Source organism: Emys orbicularis, chromosome 1 (genome assembly GCF_028017835.1).
Source record: "Emys orbicularis isolate rEmyOrb1 chromosome 1, rEmyOrb1.hap1, whole genome shotgun sequence".
Lineage (NCBI taxonomy): Eukaryota > Metazoa > Chordata > Testudines > Emydidae > Emys > Emys orbicularis.
The window spans coordinates 68,011-90,064 of NC_088683.1; the positions used below are offsets into that span (position 1 = coordinate 68,011).

The 22,054-nt window shown below is 48.2% G+C and overlaps 1 protein-coding gene across 1 annotated transcript in view; it reads left to right on the top strand.

Annotated features, from left to right (window-relative positions):
- Positions 1 to 5,153: 5,153 nt before the first annotated feature.
- The window catches only part of GOLGB1 (golgin B1), a 108,875-nt gene continuing 91,974 nt past the window's right edge, over positions 5,154 to 22,054 (top strand). Inside the window, exons 1-4 of the mRNA XM_065400653.1 lie at positions 5,154 to 5,242; positions 17,069 to 17,165; positions 17,831 to 17,977; positions 18,575 to 18,730. Coding sequence (XP_065256725.1) covers positions 17,076 to 17,165; positions 17,831 to 17,977; positions 18,575 to 18,730 — 393 coding nt within the window. The 5' untranslated portion in view covers positions 5,154 to 5,242; positions 17,069 to 17,075. The remainder of the gene's footprint in view (positions 5,243 to 17,068; positions 17,166 to 17,830; positions 17,978 to 18,574; positions 18,731 to 22,054) is intronic.

The window sequence follows — 22,054 nt, forward strand, 5'->3', positions numbered from 1 at the left end:
AGCAGGATTGGGAACCATTAATAACAACTCTCTGAGTACGGTTATCCAGCCAGTTATGCACCCACCTTATAGTAGCCCCATCTAAATTGTATTCTTTTTTAAGGCGAGCTGGCAGGCCACACGGGAAGCCGTGGCAGGCCACATTTGGCCCAAGGGTTCTCTATTGAATATCACTGGCTTAATCTGTAGCAAGAAAGATTTATGTTCGCTGTTAGGAAAATCTTTCTAACTATAAGAATAGTCGGAGCTTTGCGAACAGGGTGCTGCTAACAGGGAGTTTCGCAAGGGAGTTTGGAAGGGGAGTGGGAAGGGGACAAGGTTCATTTGCTGCTCTTTAACAGGGCCGGCCTTAGCAAGAGCAGGGCCCGATTCCTGGGGGCGGGGCTTGCCGGCAAGCCCTGCCCCCAGGAATCAGGCCGCGCTCCGGCCGGGGTCGCGAGGTTTGGGGCCGGGCCGGAGCCGCTGGGGCCGGGTCCGGGGGTGCTCGGCCGGCACTGCTCGAACGGGGCCGGGCCGGAGTCGCTCGGCCGGGGACGGCACCCCGGGGCCTGAGCCAGAGCCGCCGGGGCCGGAGCCGCTCAGGCCGGGGGTGCTCAGCCGGAGCCGCGGGGCCGGGCCGGGGGTGCTCGGGCGGAACCAGACTGCTGGCAATTAACATTAAAAAGGTTGCAGAGCAGTTTTTAAATTAGGAGATGGGGGAAAGCAGAGGAGCACATGGATCGGACAGAGACTTCTCTTAGAGGAGAGTCTATTGATAGAGATTCTCTAGGTTTTAGTCAGGAGGAGAGGATGGAAGAGGATAATGTAAGGGCCAGATCAGATGACAAACATTCACATAAAAAAGAATCGGACGCATCAGAAAAGGGCAGACAAATAAACAGTAACAAGTTTTTAAAGTGTTTGTACATAAATGCTAGAAATCTAAACAATAAGATGGGTGAACTAGAGTGCCTCGTGATAAAGGAGGATATTGATATAATAGGCATCACAGAAACCTGGTGGACTGAGGACAATCAATGGGGCACAATCATTCCGGGGTACAAAATATATCGGAAGGACAGAACAGGTCGTGGGGTGGGGGTGGGGGGGTGGCATTATATGTGAAAGAAAATGTAGAATCAAATGAAGTAAAAATCTTAAGTGAATCCACATGTTCCGTAGAATCTCTATGGATAATAATTTCATGCTCTAATAAGAATATAACATTAGGGATCTATTATCGACCACCTGACCAGGACAGTGATAGTGACTGACGATGAAATGCTAAGGGAAATTAAAGAGGCTATCAAAATTAAGAACTCAATAATAGTGGGGGATTTCAATTATCCCCATATTGAATGGGAACATGTCACCTCAGGACGAAATGCAGAGACAACATTTCTTGATACTTTAAATGACTGCTTCTTGGAGCAGCTGGTACGGGAACCCACAAGGGGAGAGGCAACTCTCGATTTAGTCCTGAGTGGAGCGCAGGAGCTGGTCCAAGAGGTAACTATAAGAGGACCGCTTGGAAATAGTGACCATAATATAATAACATTTAACATCCCTGTGGTGGGAAGAACATCTCAACAGCCCAACACTGTGGCATTTAATTTCAAAAAGGGGTACTATGCAAAAATGAGGGGGTTAGTTAAACAGAAATTAAATGGTAGAGTGACTAAAGTGAAATCCCTGCAAGCTGCATGGATGCTTTTCAAAGACACCATATTAGAGGCCCAACTTAAATTTATACCCCAAATTAAAAAACACAGTAAAAGAACTAAAGAGCCACTGTGGCTTAAACAACCATGTAAAAGAAGCAGTGAGAGATAAAAAGGCATCTTTTAAAAAGTGGAAGTCAAATCCTAGTGAGGTAAATAGAAAGGAGCATAAACACTGCCAAACTACGTGTAAAAATGTAATAAGAAAAGCCAAAGAGGAGTTTGAAGAACGGCTAACCAAAAACTCCAAAGGTAATAACAAAATGTTTTTTAAGTACATCAGAAGCAGGAAGCCTAAACAACCAGTGGGGCCCCTGGATGATCGAGATACAAAAGGAGCACTTAAAGACGATAAAGTCATTGCGGAGAAACTAAATGGATTCTTTGCTTCAGTCTTCAGGGCTGAGGGTAGGGAGATTCCCAAACCTGAGCCGGCTTTTGTAGGTGACAAATCTGAGGAATTGTCACAGATTGAAGTGTCACTAGAGGAGATTTTGGAATTAATTGATAAATTTAACAGTAACAAGTCACCGGGACCAGATGGCATTCACCCAAGAGTTCTGAAAGAACTCAAATGTGAAGTTGCGGAACTATTAACTATGGTTTGTAACCTGTCCTTTAAATTGGCTTCTGTACCCAATGACTGGAAGATAGCTAATGTAACGCCAATATTTAAAAAGGGCTCTAGAGGTGATCCCGGAAATTACAGACAGGTAAGTCTAACATCAGTACCGGGCAAATTAGTTGAAACAATAGTAAAGAATAAAATTGTCAGACACAGAAGAACATAAATTGTTGGGCAAAAGTCAACATGGTTTCTGTAAAGGGAAATCGTGTCTTACTAATCTATTAGAGTTCTTTGAAGGGGTCAACAAACATGTGGACAAGGGGGATCCAGTAGACATAGTGTACTTAGATTTCCAGAAAGCCTTTGACAAGGTCCCTCACCAAAGGCTCTTACTTAAATTAAGTTGTCATGGGATAAAAGGGAAGGTCCTTTCATGGATTGAGAACTGGTTAAAAGACAGGGAACAAAGGGTAGGAATAAATGGTAAATTTTTAGAATGGAGAGGGTAACTAGTGGTGTTCCCCACGGGTCAGTCCTAGGACCAATCCTATTCAACTTATTCATAAATGATCTGGAGAAAGGGGTAAAAAGTGAGGTGGCAAAGTTTGCAGATGATACTAAACTGCTCAAGATAGTCAAGACCAAAGCAGACTGTGAAGAACTTCAAAAAGATCTCACAAAACTAAGTGATTGGGCAACAAAATGGCAAATGAAATTTAATGTGGATAAATGTAAAGTAATGCACATTGGAAAAAATAACCCCAACTATACATACAATATGATGGGGGCTAATTTAGCTACAATGAATCAGGAAAAAGATCTCGGAGTCATCGTGGATAGTTCTCTGAAGACGTCCACGCAGTGTGCAGAGGCAGTCAAAAAAGCAAACATGATGTTAGGAATCATTAAAAAGGGGATAGAGAATAAGACGGAGAGTATCTTATTGCCCTTATATAAATCTATGGTACGCCCAGATCTTGAATACTGCATACAGATATGGTTTCCTCATCTTAAAAAAGATATACTGGCATTACAAAAGGTTCAGAGAAGGGCAACTAAAATCATTAGGGGTTTGAAACGGGTCCCATATGAGGAGAGATTAAAGAGGCTAGGACTTTTCAGCTTGGAAAAGAGGAGACTAAGGGGGGATATGATAGAGGTATATAAAATCATGAGTGATGTGGAAAAAGTAAATAAGGAAAAGTTATTTACTTGTTCCCATAATACAAGAACTAGGGGCCACCAAATGAAATTAATGGGCAGCAGGTTTAAAACAAATACAAGGAAGTTCCAACTTGTGGAACTCCTTGCCTGAGGAGGTTGTGAAGGCTAGGACTATAACAGCATTTAAAAGAGAACTGGATAAATTCATGGAGGTTAAGTCCATTAATGGCTATTAGCCAGGATGGGTAAGGAATGGTGTCCCTAGCCTCTGTTTGTCAGAGGGTGGAGATGGATGGCAGGAGAGAGATCACTTGATCATTATCGGTTAGGTTCACTCCCTCTGGGACACCTGGCATTGGCCACTGTCAGTAGACAGGATACTGGGCTAGATGGACCTTTGGTCTGACCCAGTACGGCCCGTTCTTATGTTAGTACTGGAACAGGCTTCCTAGGGAGGTTGTGGAATCCATGTAACCGGAGTATTTTAGGAACAGATTGGACAGTTTTATTTGGTCCTGCCTCAGTGCAGGGTGCTGGACTTGATGACTTCTGAAGTTCCCTTCCAGCCCTACATTTCTGAGAATTTATGAAGGGAAACCCCCTGGTGACTCCCCCTCCATTGACCCTGCTCTTCACTAGCTGCCCCTCTAGCCCCCTCACTGATTCACCCTGTCCCTCCCTTTATCCCCACTAATCCAGCCCTATAGACCCTAGTAGGTCCCCCCAGTCCCAAACCTTTCAATAGTAACAGTTTGTAGTGCTGTCTTTACTCTCTGGAGGATGTGCCAAGCTCTATGCACTGACTGGCTTTTATCCTTATGTTGTTGTCTTTCGGGACCAAAGAGGACACTGACAACAGTATTACATCTTGTGAGTGTGTGTGGCTAAAAAGGCCAATGGACGAATGGCAGCCCTTTCCACACTGAATGCATATGTAGTTCGATATTAAGGAAGGAATTAGTCTCTGCCCACCAAATCTTCTGCTTACGACTCATCCTTTGTACCTCAAGATCCATACGGCCATTAATCTCGAACCGAGTAACTGAACTGTTGACTGCTGCTCGCCACAGTGACCCATTGCTGATGACTCCCAACATCAAAGCTGCACTACTTCAAGTTGTGCTTCAGTGGGTACTTGACGTTGTGTTGTTTTTTCGGGCCCCCTGGCACGTGGTTACCCGCTGTCAGTTCACCCTACAGCAACTCTGCTTTGGCCTTCTGGTGTCATCCGTCCCCACCAGGACTATCCCAGCACAAGGGTGATGTGCTGCGCATGGGGCCATCCCTGCTCAGTGGCTGTGCTCCAGAACCGGCTTATGGTAGCGTTACCTGCCATTTGATGCGGGGTGTGGCAGGCAGGTGCGGTAAGTGGCACCCAGCTACCAGCCTGAGGTGAGACCTGTAACAGGGCCCGGCCCGGCCCGGTCCCACCTACCTGAGCTGTGTTTGAAGCTTAATACCACCCGCGGCCAGGCTTTTACACCGAACCAGCTATGTCTGCTGATTGGCTGTTGTGCTGTTATTGGGCGGATCCCCTTAATCCCTCTTGTGATTGGCGGTTTCATGCCTTGCGTAACTGTAACCCTAGCAACGGCTCAAACGCCTCATTGTGATTGGCAGGTGGCTATGTCCATCGCAATGTGCGGGTGGCTGGTTAGTCCAATTCGGAGGCGGGAGGGGAGGCTAAGCCGGAAGTAGCTGTGGTGTGTTCCGGTGCTGATGTGGCCGGGGGTGGCGCTTGGCACCTAAGGTCGGAACCGGGGGCGCTACCGGAGTTGGGTGAACGCGGGAGACCGGGCTCCCGGCGCAGGTGAGTGGGAGCGGGCGGGGCCCTGAGCAGAGAGTCCGACCTCAGGCGGGCCCCGAGGCCCGCGCGGACTGCCAGTGAGAGGAGCCTGCTCCGGGTCCCAGGTGCCCGGCCGAGGCGGTGCTCCGGGCCCCCGCCGCCCGGCCGAGGGGGTGCCGTGCTCCGGGTTCCCTCCGTCCGGGGTGCCGTGCTCCGGGCCTCCGCCGCCCGGCCGAGGGGGGGCCGTGCTCCGGGCCCCCGCTGCTGTCTCTTCCTCACTTCCCAATAGGAACCATTTCTCCGAGCAGCTCTGGGTCGCTGCTGAAATAATGACCTTTGTTCCCTCCCCCCGTGTTTCCGGTTCCCTGAGAGCCCGCGGGGCGCTGCCTGATCCCAGGGTGCTGCTGCTTCTCGCTTCACGGCAGGGAAGAGCCTGGAGGCGTGTAAAAAGTAGCTAGAGAGGAGGAGCCGCGGGCTCGCTGCCACCTAGGAGAATAAACAGGAGCGGCTTTCAGCGACACGAACTGACCCTCTGCAAGGGGGAAGGGAACTGAGTAGCAAGGAATAGTGTTTGAGCTGAGGGGGTCCAACAGGAGAGAATAGCAAAGTTTGGCATGGGGAGTGAAAGGAAGAGCAAAAGTAGGTAATTGTTTGCTTTTATTGAAAAAAGCTAATCTAAGCACCACTTTTAAATCACACATTTTCTTACTGTCACTGTGTAAACAATTGCTGTAGATGTTATAAAATCGTGAATGGGAAGGGAAGTGTTGAATCACAAGTAATCTGTTAAACTGTGGTATGTGATAAAGTCTGAGAACCTTTGACCTCAGAGTTTAGAGAGAGACTTTTCTAGCAGCCAAATTGCATTTTGAAATTACTATAATTCCAATATAGTCTAATTTAATATAAATAAAATTTCCTGCTGTGTTGTTCAGATGAAGCTGCAAGTGCTCTAATTAGAAGTAATTCAGACAATTTAGTTCCATTGGAATAATTTTTTTTTGTCTCTTTGGAGCCTTCACCATTTGCTGCACTCACACCAGCCCTAGACACAGGGATCAGCTTTGCACCTATCATTTACAAGAATATTGTTAACCCTCCCCCCCCCCCCAAACAAAAAAAAAAGTGCATGCTGCCTTCCTCTGAACTGATAAAGCCTGAAATAAGAACAGGAGTACTTGTGGCACCTTAGAGACTAACAAATTTATTAGAGCATAAGCTTTCGTGGGCTACAACCCACTTCTTCGGATGCATATAGAGTGAAACATATATTGAGGAGATATATATACACACACATACAGAGAGCATGAACAGGTGGGAGTTGTCTTACCACCTGTTGGACAAAAGAAATCTGATGAGGTTCAACAAGGACAAGTGCGGAGTCCTGCACTTAGGACAAAAGAATCCCATGCACTGCAACAGGCTGGGGACCAACTGGCTAAGCGGCAGTTCTGCAGAAAAGGACCTGGGGATTACAGTGGGCAAGAAGCTGGATGTGAGTCAACAACGTTCCCTTCTTGCTAAGAAGGCTAATGACATATTGGGCTGCATTAGCAGGAGCATTGCCAGCAGATCGAAGGAAGTGATTATTCCCCTCTATTCAGCACTGCTGAGGCCACATCTGGAGCATTGCATCCAGTTTTGTGCCCCCCCACTACAGAAAGGATGTGAACAAATTGGAGAGAGTCCAGCAGAGGGCAGCGAAAATGATTTGGGGTCTGGGGCACATGACTCATGAGGAGAGGCTGAGGGAACTGGGGTTATTTAGTCTGCAGAAGAGAAGAGTGTGGGGCGGGGGGGGGGGGGAGATTTGATAGCAGCCTTCCACTACCTGAAAGGGGGGGGGGGGGTCCAAAGAGGATGGAGCTTGGCTGTTCTCAGTGATGGCAGATGACAGAACAAGAAGCAATGGTCTCAAGTTGCAGTGGGGGAGGTCTAGGTTGGGTATTAGGAAAAACTTTTTCACTAGGAGGGTGGTGAAGCACTGGAATGGATTACATCTGGACCTGCAGATCTAAAAATGTCTAGCTTTAGTAGCTGCTGTTTAACATCTTCCCAAGTTGTTATTGGAATAGAAAGTGTTTCTGCATCATATATGATTACATATTTTCCCTCAAATACCAAGCAGAAATATATATTGAACACTTATGCCTTTTTTGCAGTACTATTGGACAATGTTACCTGTGACAGTTTCCCCCCTGGGACCCAGCTGCTGTACTTACAGGCTGCTGTGATCAGCTCTGCATGGGGAGGCTAGAGCTAAGGAATTGCCCAGCTGCTCAAGAGCACATCCCCTTCTGGGGTGTAAACCCACAATTATACAGTCTTGTACTGCACAGAGATATGTACAGAGTAAGCTCATGAAATTTGCCTCCTCCCTCAATGTGGCGAGGGCATATACAACAGCTTTTTGCCCCAAGTTATGACTCCCACACACTGGTTTGTGATAAAGCAAAAACAAATGTATTAACTACAAAAGAGAGATTTTTAAGTCCAGTGAAAGAAGTGTTCAGTTTGAACAGTGTTTGGAGTGAAGAAAAATGTTTGGTCTTAAGTTACTTAAGCACTTTTGAAAATTTTACCACATGTTAAAATCCTCCAGTCCAAGACATATGCCTTTATTACTGAGTAAGAAGCTGGCAGTAGTGACACCATAAGATTTTTTTTTTAAATGTACTTTGTCTTTCGTATATTTTAACCCCCTAAAAATGTCACCATAAGTGTCCCTTTTATTCTTTTGAAAATATGGTCACTTTACTCAGTAGGTGTTTCCAGAACTGCATTATCAGACTGTTTGAAACAGTAATAATGTGACAGTAATAAGAAACCATGTGAATTGCTCCTTTCCTTCACCCCCACATTAACAGAAGACTTTAGGTGATAGGAATGTTTTCTTTTTTGTAGTGGCCATCTGTTTCTGTGGCACGGTTATCTACTTTGAAGGTATGGATCTAAATTAATGGTTGACATAAATGTTGACATTGACTTGCGTATACCAATGGAGAACTTGGCGAATGATCTCAAAGGAATGCTTCTCTTATATGTGCACTCTGCCACAGAGTGCAGCAGAGAACTCTAAAATCTGCCATTCTGGAAGATGATCAGCTTAAACAACAAGAAATACCTCATCATCCACAAGAATCTCTCAAATTAATGTTGTTCATTGTAATAAAGTACCCAGAAGTCTGCTGAGCATTTTACGGTAAACCTAGGGAGAGACTGCCCCTGCCCCAAATTCTGATAGTCTAAATGTAAACTGGGATAAAGCAAGTAAGGGAGACTACCAGTGGGAGGAGAAGGATGGGAATTATACCAACATAATCATACTGTGATTCAGGGCTGGTCTGCGCTGAAAACATACATCAACATAGCTCTGCTCTTAGGGGTATGAAATCCAGACCAATAAGAGACATAGCTATGCTGACATAACCCCAAGTGTAGACAGTGTTAGGTTAATAGAAGAATTCTTCTGTCGTCCTAGCTACTGTCTTTTGGGGAGGTGGAGAACCCTTCCAATCGCTATTGTGAGTGTCTACACTGAAGTGCTACAGTGGTGCAGCGCAGCGTTTTAAGTGTAGACATAACCTTAATTTGGGCACATATTGTTAGTTTTAGTTAAATATTCATTCATTCATTCATTCATACTGGTTAAGGCAGTAGACTGAGGTTCTGGAAATCTAAGTTCAGTTCCTGGCTCTGCTGCAGACTCCCTATGTGACCTTAGGCAAGGCACTTAATCCCTGTGTCTCAGTTCTTCATATGTAACATGGGAATAACAGATACTTCCTTTGTTCCACCATTTGTCTACCTTGCCTTTTTCGATTGAAAGCTATTTGGGGTCAATTATTGTCTTTTGCTATGCGTTTGCATTGCACTTAGTGCCACAGGGCCCTGATCTTTGTTGGGACATCTAGGTAAATTTTTTTTATTACTGAAAAGGATCAAGAGTAAGTGACCATTGTGAATATTAATGACTCACTTGTAGGTGTCACAGAAGTACTAAGATTTCAGGAAGAATTTAAATATATTTTAAAAGTGAACTCGAAAGACTTGAGTTCAGTCCCAGGTCTTTGTATTTGTAGCACCCAAATATGTGCCCTACCATAATGTTTCTCCTGTTACAGTAGATGCCACCATGGATGCCTAATGAAGCAGTTCTCAACCTTATCCATACTGATTATATATGGAGATATGCCTCTCTCATAGAACTGGAAGGGACCCTGAAAGGTCATCGAGTCCAGCCCCCTGCCTTCACTAGCAGGACCAAATACTGATTTTTGCCCCAGATCCCTAAGTGGCCCCCTCAAGGACTGAACTCACAACCCTGGGTTTAGCAGGCCAATGCTCAAACCACTGAGCTATCCCTCCCCCAGTTTGTTCACATGTGCACTGGTTCTCAGCTTTAGTAGTGACTTTCTTTTGCTCTTCAACTTAAGAGCACCAGAATTTGGAAGACACATCCAGAAGGCATGATGGAATATCATGATAGTAGAAGGATGGCTAGGTAAGAAGAGGGAAAAGAAAACAGCTTATTGAAAGGTATTTTCACTGAGACATGGCTGCATGGATCCAAACAATCTAATTTTGATTTTCCCACAAGCATCCACCCTATTTGAGGGGAGGAACAATAAGACAGAGAGCAGCAGTTGACTTGAAGGCACTAATGCAAATATTCTTTCTGCAAGCTTTCTGGCACCTTGTTCCAAACTGCACAGTGTCCCGAGTATTGAGTTCTACTTTAAGAAGTTGCCTTTAGCAGCATCCAGAACTTTAAAGGGTCTGTAGAATAATGCTGTTTACCAGTACCCTCAGTCTCCCCCTTCTTCCCTTCCTCTTGCAGGAGGATCATGGCCCATAGTTAACTGCTTGAGTGAATACCAAGCAGAGGTTTTAGGTTCTGTCTTACTCAGTGTGTAGGCCAATCAATAGCCAGATGGAACTCTGGGGACAGGAACAGCTTCAGTGCAAGCCTCCAAAATGGTGTTACTCAGCAGTTTCACATGCAGGAGGAAGAGAAAAAGGCCCAACATGCTAAGAGTAAGATGGTAGTAAGTAGAGGAAGGAGCTTCAGGGTATGTCTACACTACGAGGGTAGTTCGATTTCACTTAAATCGAATATGTGGAATCGATATTGCAAAGTCGAACGTGTGTGTCCACACTAAGGACAGTAATTCGACTTTGTGAGTCCACACTAACGGGGAAAGCGTCGACATTGGAAGCGGTGCACTGTGGGCAGCTATCCCACAGTTCCCGCAGTCCCCGCTGCCCATTGGAATTCTGGGTCGAGCCGCCAATGCCTTCTGGGTACAAAAAAGTGTCGAGGGTGCTTTTGGGTAATTGTCGTCGTCCGTCCGTCACTACCGCCCTCCCTCCCTCCCTGAAAGCGCTGGCGGGAAATCAGTTCGCGCACTTTTCTGGTCAGTGACAGCGCGGACGCCACAGCACTGCGAGCATGGATCCCGCTGCGACCATCGCTGCAGTTGTGGCCGTTGTCAACGCCTCGCAGCTTATCATCCACCTTTCCCAGAGGCAGATGCAGATAAACCAGGCGAGGAGGCTACGGCACCGCGGTGAGGGCCTGAAGTCTGAGAGTAGCACAGGCCTGTCAGAAAGCACGGGACCCAGCGCCGAGGACATCACGGTGACAATGGGTCATGTGGATGTTGTGGAACGGCGATTCTGGGCACGGGAAACAAGCACGGACTGGTGGGACCGCATAGTGCTGCAGGTCTGGGATGAATCCCAGTGGCTGCGAAACTTTTGCATGCGGAAGGGGACTTTCCTTGAACTTTGTGAGTTGCTGTCCCCTGCCCTGAAGCGCAATGACACGCGGATGCGAGCAGCCCTGACTGTCCAGAAGCGAGTGGCCATAGCCCTCTGGAAGCTTGCAACGCCAGACAGCTACCGGTCAGTCGCGAACCACTTTGGCGTGGGCAAATCTACCATGGGGGTTGTTGTGATGCAAGTAGCCAACGCAATCGTTAAGGTACTGCTCTCAAAGGTAGTGACCCTGGGAAACGTGGAGGTCATCATAGATGGCTTCGCTGCGATGGGATTCCCAAACTGCGGTGGGGCTATAGATGGAACTCACATCCCTATCCTGGGACCGGAGCACCAGGCCAGCCAGTACATCAACCGAAAGGGCTACTTTTCAATGGTGCTGCAAGCACTGGTGGACCACAGGGGACGTTTTACTAACATCAACGTCGGATGGCCGGGCAAGGTTCATGACGCTCGCGTCTTCAGGAACTCTGGTCTGTTTAGACGGCTGCAGGAAGGTATTTACTTCCCGGACCACAAAATAACTCTTGGGGATGTGGAGATGCCTACAGTGATCCTCGGGGACCCAGCCTACCCGCTAATGCCCTGGCTCATGAAGCCCTATACTGGCGCCCTGGACACTGAAAAAGAACTTTCAGAGTAGCAGCCGTGTTAGTCTGTATCCGCAAAAATAACAGGAGTACTTGTGGCACTAAGTCTCTAAGGTGCCACAAGTACTCCTGTTATTTTTGTGAAAAAGAACTGTTCAACTACCGGCTGAGCAAGTGCAGAATGGTGGTGGAGTGTGCTTTTGGCCGTCTCAAGGGGAGATGGAGAAGCTTACTGACTCGCTGTGATCTCAGCGAAACCAGTATCCCCATTGTTATTGCAGCTTGCTGTGTGCTCCACAATCTCTATGAGAGCAAGGGGGAGACCTTTATGGCGGGGTGGGAGGTTGAGGCAAATAGCCTGGCTTCTGATTACGCCCAGCCAGACAGCCGGGCGATTAGAAGAGCCCAGCGGGACGCGCTGTGCATCCGGGAGGCTTTGAAAGCTAGGTTCCAGAGTGAGCACGGTTACCAGTGACTTTTCAGTTTGTGTACAGAGAAGCTGAACCTGCCCCCGTTTCTTTACCCAGTTAATGTTGACTATCCTCTCCAGTTACATACCCCCTTCACCCCCTTCCAAAAAAATAAAATCAGTTTTATTTTGTTAATGAACACCGTTGTCTTTATTACTGTTTTCACGGGAATGTTTTAAACCTGGGATGCAGACTGTGGTGGGGAGCGGGTGTAGTGTACTGATGCAAATGATGCTTCTAAACTCCAGGAATGACAGGATTCGCAGTGGTGGACTGGTTGTTTCAACGGAGCCTGCCAGCCCTCCTGAGCGGCACTGCGTGTATGTGGGGGCTATGTGACTTTATGGCAGGGGGAGGAGGGTTACAGATCCCCTGCTGCGTGGCTCTGTGATCCAGGAAAAGGCCCGCTGCATAAGATCTGTAACTGCCCTCCCCCGCCACAAAGTCACAGAGCAACCCCCCCCCCCCCCCCGAACATGAAAACCACCTCCCAGACTGACCAGGGTAACTAGTCACTGCACTGTGTATGTGCCCTGCTGCTGGACCTGCCCCCGCCTCTGTACCCTGCTAAAGGTGACTGTCCTGTCCAATTACCAAGCCCCTTCCCCCCCCTTCAGACAGACTCTCCTCCAAAAGAACATGATGGAAACAGTAATGAACAGAAACGTATTTTTTATTAACAACCACACATGAAACTGGGGGGTGAAACTTGGACGGGGGCTTGGGTGAGGCGGGAAGGAAAGGACTTTTCAAATTTTGGGGAATGACAGCCTTCTGGTGCTTGAGCAGTCTGCAGGGGTGGAGTGAGAGTTTTCACGGACTCTGCCGCCCCTCCTTCTTTGGACTTTGGGTGAGGGGGGTATGGGACTTGGTGGCGGGGGAGGGCGGTTACTGATGGACTGCAGCGGGGCTCTGTCCTCCTGCCTCCGTTCCTGCAGAACATCAACAAGGCGCCGGAGCGTGTCCGTTTGCTCCCTCATTAGTCCAAGCAGCGTTTGAGTCGCCTGCTGGTCTTCCTGCCGCCACCTCTCCTCCCGTTCCATGTGTGTCCGGTGCATTTGGGACAAATTCTCCCTCCACTGGTTCTGCTGTGCTGCCTGGGCTCGGGAGCAGCCCGTTAGTTCTGAGAACATGTCCTCTCGCGTCTTCTTCTTCCTCCGCCTAATCTGCGCTAGCCTCTGGGAGTGTGATGCCAGGCTGGGTTGGGAGACAGTCGCAGATGTGGCTGTGGGAATGAGAAAAAGGTAGTGAATTCCTCCGAAAGATAAATGTAGTTGTGAACAAAGAACATAGTCTTTCTCTGTGAACAAGACCATGCACTGCACCTATCACATGCGCACTCAGGACAAGGTCGAATTTTCGGACCTCGCCTTCAGTGCCTGGGGTCTTGCACTGCCGATCTGGGAAGCGGGGCAGGACACCGGAATTTCTGTAGCAGGCAGACATGGTAAGCCGTAGACTTGTGGCTACTTAAAACTTTAATAGTAGCACTGGCCTCCTTTCACATTGAAAGCAATGCCAGTCTCTGCTGCCAGCAATCGGCCAAGCATGAACTCTGCCCCTGTCCCACCCCCTCGCGGCTGTCCCAGGGAAAGATCCCTGTATGCTGCCCCTCTCCCGCCTCCACCGCGTGGCTGTAAACCAGCGGTTACAGTTCTGTAAAGGAACGGGCAAGCAGTCCCAATACTAACAGTCCCCTACCTAATTCAAAGCAGGTCATCATGAGCGACATCACAATCATGAGGATCTCAGACAGCGATAAAGAACGAATGCTTCGGGAAAGCCTGCAAAGACCAGGGCCGTATGCCGCCATGCTATGCAAGGCTATGATCCCGGAGTACTTGATGATCTCCTGGCGCGGAAACGTCTCATACTTCGGAGGACCCAATAAGGCCGCTCTCCCCAGGAACCTGATGCACAGGCTTTCCAATTACCTCCAGGAGAGCTTCCTCGAGATGTCCCTGGAGGATTGCAGCTCTATCCCCGGACATATAGACCGCATTTTAATATAGCTGCACTGGCAGGGACTAAAGAGTGGAGCGGCTTGGGCAGCAGAATCATGCAAAACCGGACATTGTTAGATTTTTTTTAAATAGTTGGGACTGAATAGTTAAGCGCCTAGGGCAAACAAATCATGAAAAACACATTGTTGTTATTGTTAATATTCCAGTTCTGTTAAAAATAAATGTTTAGATGTTTAAAACACTTACTGCTTGATCCTTCCCCTGAATTTGTGTCCGGGTTAACGGCTGGGGACGGTTGGTAGGGGATCTCTGTAAGGGTGATGAAGAGTTCCTGGCTGTCGGGGAAATCAGCTTGGTAAGCGCTGTCGACTGCCTCGTCCTCCTCATCTCCTTCCTCATCTTCCCCGTCCGCTAACATGTCCGAGGAACCGGCCGTGGACAATATCCCATCCTCAGAGTCCACGGTCAGTGGTGGGGTAGTGGTGGCGGCCGCACCTAGAATGGAATGCAGTGCCTCGTAGAAACGGGATGAGTGGGGCTGGGATCCGGAGCGTCCGTTTGCCTCTTTGGTTTTCTGGTAGCCTTGTCTCAGCTCCTTGATTTTCACGCGGCACTGCGTTGCATCCCGGCTGTATCCTCTCTCTGCCATGGCTTTAGAGATCTTCTCATAGATCTTTGCATTCCGTCTTTTGGAGCGCAGCTCGGAAAGCACGGACTCATCGCCCCACACAGCGATCAGATCCAAGACTTCCCGATCAGTCCATGCTGGGGCCCTCTTTCTATTCTGGGATTGCACGGCCATCTCTGCTGGAGAGCTCTGCATCTTTGCCAGTGCTGCTGAGCTCGCCACGATGTCCAAACAGGAAATGAGATTCAAACTGCCCAGACAGGAAAAGGAATTCAAATTTTCCCGGGGCTTTTCCTGTGTGGCTGGTCAGAGCATCCGAGCTCGGACTGCTGTCCAGAGCGTCAGAGTGGTGCACTGTGGGATAGCTCCCGGAGCTATTAGCGTCGATTTCCATCCACACCAAGCCTAATTCGATATGGCCATGTCGAATTTAGCGCTACTCCCCTCGTTGGGGAGGAGTACAGAAGTCGAATTTAAGAGACCTCTATGTCGAACTAAATAGCCCCGTGGTGTGGACGGGTGCAGGGTTAATTCGATGTAACGGCGCTAAATTCGACATAAACGCCTAGTGTAGACCAGGCCTCAGTCACAGCTTCTCTCCCCAAGCTTGCAGATAAAGGGACAAGAAATGCATGCAGTCTGCTGAGCAAAGTTCTACCTCTGTTCCATTCTGTGCTTAGGCAAGCCCCTGACAGCACTGAATTGGAAAACAACCTTTAACTCCCTCTTTATTGCCCCAGACTCTGAGCAGACACTCTGGCAGCTGGGAAGATAATTAAGATACAAAGAAGTTAAAGCCCTGATTGTGGCTTTAATGAACACAATCTTTTCTAGCTTTTAACTGGACTTACAAATAGACATCTCTTGAAATAACTTTAATAAAAGTATGCAGCATTGGTGTAGTCCTGTTGGTCCCAGGATATGAGAGGGACAAAGGTGGGTAATACCTATATTACACAGAGCTCTTCTTCAGGTCTGGGAAACTGACTCAAAGTGTCACAGCTAAATACAAGATGGAACAGATTGTTTAGCCTAAGTAGTTATCACATTTCAAGGGACCATTCAAGGTGAAGTGGCCCATTAATACCCCTCCAGTCACAACCACCACTTCCTGGGACTCCCCTCCAATTTAGCAGTATGGGAAGGGCAAGGGGATTGTGACCCCATAATGCCTGTTTGTAACCTGGAGAGGAGAGAGGGGGTGGGCAGGAACTGGGGAGGAAAGCAAGTTGGGGCTTGCAGGGCTGCTGTGGCCCTCTCCCCGGCTCCAGAGCTTCCGTGCTGCCTGCTGGCAGGGGGGAGAGAGGACCCCTTCTCCCGGAGCTCCCGTGCTGCCTGCCAGCAGGGAGAAGGCTGGGGGGAGTCCTCTGGCCTCAGCCCCGGGGCAGCCTGCCTGCACCCCGAACTCCTCATCCCTGGCCCCACCCCAGAGCCTGCACTCCCAACCAGAATCTTCATGCCCCTCCCGCATCACAACCCTCTGCCCCAGCCCTGAGCCCCTCCCCTGCACCCCAAACCCATCATCCACAGCTCCACCCTAGAATCCTCACCCCCAGCCAGAGCCCTCACCCCCGCACTCCACCCTCTGCCCTATCCTGGGCCACCTCTCATGCTCCGAACCTTCAGCCACACCCCATGTGGCTCTCACATTGAAGGTTTTTTGCCAAAGTGGCCCCCACTTCAAAAATAGTGATGCGCACTGGTCTAATGTGTCCTGTGACCAAAGTATGATGCACATGACATTTTTTCCTATTCAAAGGCAGATGGTTGCAAGGTCTGCATATTATATAGGCTACAGGAATGATGCAGCACTGTCATTTCCCCACACTGAGAATAGGGATACTAACCAGTTCCTATGGGAGGTGTCACTGTAAAGATCAGAGCACTGAGGTAATGTGTTCTCAACAACTTCAGTCACTAAATGCGTATGCTGCTATATTAGTGCTAGGTGGAAGTTTTTTCAGGGTATATGGCTTCATTCCTGTAGGTCACAAGCCTGGAGGTCATGAATGCGTGGATCACTGTAGCCAGCTTCTGGCAGTGCTGCAGCTGAAGCACTTGTAGTATGGACATACCCCGCACTTATTTAGTCTCTCCTGTCAGTCAGGTTTTTCAGATATTGCATCATTCTTGTAGGTCATTTTTTGTCTCACTTATACATTGGAAAGAATACCTCCCTACTTCTACTCTGTATTCCCCTGCTTATACAGCCAGGGTCTGAATTACCCCTCTTAGCCACAGCATAACAGTTATTTACTTCTTGGGTTTTACTTTGGCTTCTGCTTTATCAGTAGGGAAGAAATGTTTCTTGTTGCATGGTACTGGAGATCAGCAGGGAGATGCACTTGCATTCCCTCGCTCTTTTGCCTCTTACCTAAAGTCGTTGTCTTTCTTTTTATGCTGCTGTTTTGCTGCAGGCCTGAGATGCTGAGCCGCTTATCAGGGTTAGCAAACACTGTTCTGCAGGAGCTGTCGGGGGATGGAAGTGATGCACAAGTTGAGTCCTCTACCACTGTGAGTACACTCTCTCATGCCAGAACTATCACTGTTGCTGCTCAGAGCTGGTTCAGGGTGTCCGAGGCACTAGGGTTGTGAATAACTATCTCCTGATTCCTGTCACCTTGCACCTCACCAAACTTGTGGCCCCCACCTCTGCCACTCCCTCTGCATTTATGGCTTTTTCCGTGCTGCTGCAGTGCAGAACCATATGATCTCTTCAGCTTATGAGATCAACTTGAGAGCTTGGAAAGGAGCTAGAGTTGAAGTGAGCTAGGGGGTTTCTGGGAGGGTTTTGGAGAGCTGACCATTCTCCATAAGAGGAAAAGGACTACTGAATCACATGGGGACCTGCTCTCATGTTGCACTCTGGCTGTAGGAGCAGTGGATGGCATAGGGAGCAGTGGTATCTCTGCTGTGTAAAGTCTTTCAAGTTTGCTGATGTCCTGTTACAGCAGAGATGCTCCTTTTAATATTCTTTGAGAGTATCTGGAACTTTCCTCGTGATTTCAGCTGGTCAGACCTAGTTCATTAGACTAAATGGAAAGTTTGTGAGGAGCTGCATTTAGGCTAGGCTGTAACACAAAAACAGAGTTGCAGGTCTCTCTCTGGGCACTATGCTGTGGTCTTGGAATTAGTTTTAGTGAGTTACTTTTTCAGAGTGTCCGTTTGACCTTCTCTAGGTGTCAGAGCCAGGAATGGAGAGCAGGGAGGAGATGCCCAAGGATATACTGGAGCGTCTGGCCCACACAGAGCAGCTGGCTGTCCAGCTGAAGGATTTGGTCCGAGAGAAGGATGCCCAGCTCCAGCAGAAAGAAGTTGAACTCAAGGTACTGTTCCTTCCACCAGGGGTCTGGGAGTAAGGCTGAAGGTATGTCTACATTGAAATTTGACATCCGGGTCTGGCCCATACCAGCTGACTTGGACTCACGGGGCTTGGGCTAAGGGGCTAGTTAATTGCAGTGTGGACGTTTGGGCTCTGGCTGGATCCTGGGCTCTGGGACACTCCCACATTGCAGGGTCCTAGAGCCCAGGCTTCACTGGAAGCCCAAATGTCTATACCGCAATTAACCAGCCCCTTAGCCTGAGCCCCGTGAGCTGGAGTCAGCTGGCACGGGCCAAACAGGTGTTAAATTGCAATGTAGACATACCCTGAGATGCTGCTATTACTGTTTTCTGTGGAGTGCAGTCTCTGGCTTCTTTGGGGTCTCTTTTCTCATGTGGAGACACTTAAGTCTGTTTAAAGCAACAAAAGAGTCCTGTGGCACTTTATAGACTAACAGATGTATTGGAGCATAAGCTTTCATGGGTGAATGTCTGTTTGACATTCCCTAACACTGCAAGCTGGCGGCTTCAGGGCGAATTAATTTCATCGTGGATGGTGCAATGGAACCTTGAGTACAGTCTTTGCATCTTTTCTTCCACAGGAAGAGAGGGAGGCTGCAGATACTAAGTTGAAGAAGCTGAAGCTGCAGGCTAAAGCCAAGCTGGCAGCTCTGAATAAACGCATTGAGGAGCTGACCGAGCAGGGGTCAGTGTTGCCTGCAAAGAGCCTGCCAGAAGAGCAGCTGCATCACAGGAAGGTGGGAAAGAGATGGCTTTAGGAAAAGCTCTAGCATGTACTGAGAATCTGGGTGCTAATTAAGTTCCTGATGTCTCCTGCTATTCATGATCCTTTTTTTAAATGGCCTTTTTTCTCTCTGAATATCCTGACCCTAGAGGCACACTGCCTGCTATTAGAAACACTCCAACAGGAATATGGATACTCTGTGGGAGGCCAGAGTCTGGCCTGCTTCCTCATGGTGTGGATGCCCTCAGAGTGGTTAGCTGTGATCTCTGCAAGCCACTTACCTGCCTGCTTCCCTTTGCATGCCTTATCTGAGCCCTATTGCTATTTCTACACGAATAATCTGTTCTTTAGGCCAAAAAACTTTTTGTATCTTTCATCTGAGCTACAGGTTTCCATCAAATAGGAACAGAGGAGGCAGTGTTGACAGAGATGTAAGAGCAAGGGGACATCAATGCAATTGAAAGGCAATACATTTAAACTGATTAGAAGTGGGTTTTTTTGTTTTTTTGTTTTTACTAGCTCATAGTTAACTTATGGAACTCGTTGCCACAAGATTGAGGCCAAATGTTTAAGATTAATAAAGGATTATAGACGTGTACAAGAATATCCACAGTTACATTAGACTGGATAAAAAAATAGAGATAAATTAGCCAACCCCTAGCTGATGGGTTAGGTAGAAACTCCACAAAGGCTGATGTGTTTTTTTCATATCTCATTGTGGGAAATTCGACATATAAGCATCATAGTTTCATGGGTGGAAGCATAGGGGAACCATGTCCCCTAACAGCGGTAGGCTTAAACTGAAAGCAGCTTAAGAAGTGTTCCTGTTTTTAACACTCAGATGCCCAACTCCCAATGGGGTCTAAACCCCAAATAAATCCATTTTATCCTGTATAAAGCTTATACAGGGTAAACTCATAAATTGTTCACCCTCTATAACACTGATAGAGAGATATGCACAGCTGTTTGCCCCCCCAGGTATTAATACATACTCTGGGTTAATTAATAAGTAAAAAGTGATTTTATTAAATACGGAAAGTAGGATTTAAGTGGTTCTAAGTAGTAACAGACAGAACAAAGTGAATTACCAAACAAAATAAAATAGAAAATGCAAGTCTATGTCTAATACAGTAAGAAAACTGAATACAGATAAAAACCTCACCCTTGGAGGAATTCCAGTAAGCTTCCTTTTACAGACTAGTATCCTTCTAGTCTTGGTCCAGCAATCACTCATATCCCCTGTAGTTACTGTCCTTTGTTCCAGTTTCTTTCAGGTATCCTTGGGAGTGGAGAGGCTCTCTCTTTAGCCAGCTGAAGACAAAATGGAGGGGTCTCCCAGGGGTATAAATAGACTTTCTCTTGTAGGTGGACACCTCTTCCTCCCCCTGTGTAGAATCCAGCTACAAAATGGAGTTTTGGAGTCACATGGGCAAGTCACATGTCCATGCATGACTCAGTTTTTACAGGCAGCAGCCATCGCCCACATGCTATCTTGAATGTCTCCAGGAAGACTTCTTATGTGGATTGGAGCCTTCCAAGATCCATTGTGCGTTAAGTGCTTCTTGACTGGGCACTTAACTTGCAAATTCCTTTCTAAAGAAGCTGACCAAATGCCTTACTAAGGTTATTTAAAATTAAATTAAATTAAATTAAATTAATTAAATTAATGGAGATATCCTATCTCCTAGAACTGGAAGGGACCTTGAAAGGTCATCAAGTCCAGCCCCCTGCCTTCACTAGCAGGACCAAGTACTGATTTTGCCCCAAATCCCTAAGTGGCCCCCTCAAGGATTGAACTCACAACCCTGGGTTTAGCAGGCCAATGCTCAAACCACTGAGCTATTCCTCCCCCCCCCCCCCCCACAAGTATACAGCCAATATTCATAACTTCGAATACAACAATGACACATGCATACAAATAGGATGAATATTTTCAGTAGATCATAACCTTTATATAGATCTGTTACATGGCATATGTAGCATAAAACATATTCCAGTTATGTCATATATATATTCATAAGCATATTTCCATAAAGCCTTATGGGGAGCACCGTCATAGAGGTCCCTTGGGACATGAAAGGGAAGGGGTTCTACTCCTGGTACTTCCTAATCCCAAAAGCAAAAGGAGGCCTCAGACCCATCCTGGACCTGTGTTGCCTCAACAAGTCTCTCAAGAAGTTGAAGTTGTTCTTCGAGTGCTTGTTCATGCCCATTCCAAGCAGGTGTGTGCACGCCAGCCAGAAGATTTTTCCCTTAGCAGCGTCTGTAAGGTTGGCCCGGGCGCTCCCTGCAGTGGCGCCACCATGGCGCCCTATATAGGGGCCCGCCGACCCTCCACCCCCTCAGTTCCTTCTTACCGTCTGTGACGGCTAGCTGGAACTTTGCTCACTCTCGCAGCAAGGCTAGCAGTGTCTCTGTTTGTGTATATAGTTCTCTTTTTTTCTCATAGTTTTAGAGTTAGTTAGTTGTAAGTTAGTAGTAGTTGGGGGGTCCTCCCCAACGTAACCCTTGCCCCTTTCTGGGGCATGCCTGGGTCCCCAGGGTTTAAACTCTGTGCGGACTGCGGGAAGTTTATGCCGAAGAGTGACCCGCACTCTTCCTGCTTGAGGTGCCTCGGAGAGAGCAGTGCCACATCTGCAAGGGGTTCCGTCCCAGGACTCTCAAGGACAGAGAGCAAAGACTTAAAGTGCTTCTGATGGAGGCGGCCTTACGGCCACACTCGGACCCCAAGCCTGCCGACCCGGCGCCCAGCGCCTCATCCTCGGTGCGCAGCGGTCCGGCACCATTAGCCAGAGAGGAGGCCCAATCTAAGAACTCTAAGTCCTGGCACCAGAGAGAATCGGGACATAGGAAATCGGCCTCCATGTGGCACCGATCACCGTCTCCGGTGCCTGCGAAAAAGAAGAGGCCGGTGAGGCATCGATCACCCCACCAGGACCCTAAAAGGCCGGCGGCGTCCACAAGTGTGGTGGGACAAGCCGCGCCTCAGGCGCCACCTCCCAAAGTTCCGTCGACTCCTGCCCCTGTGGGGGTACAGTCGAATCCGGACCGGTCCAGGTCCCCGGACCTCCACGAGGATGTGCGCCTTCCATCGACACTGGAGGCGTTCGAGGCGGCTTCAGACTTGTTAAGCCTCCTGGTACCGGCCTCCCCACAATCGAGGGGCAAGCTGGCTATAATGACGCCTCAGTCCCCGCCCTGCGCCGCTCCGGCAGCACCGGCGCAGAGAGAACGATCACCCCGTTCCCCGGACTCGTGGTATTGCTCGCCAGCAACAGTGGGTATTGCCCCTCCTTGGTCTTCGTACTCGGAAACCTCGGAGTCCGAGGCGGACTCC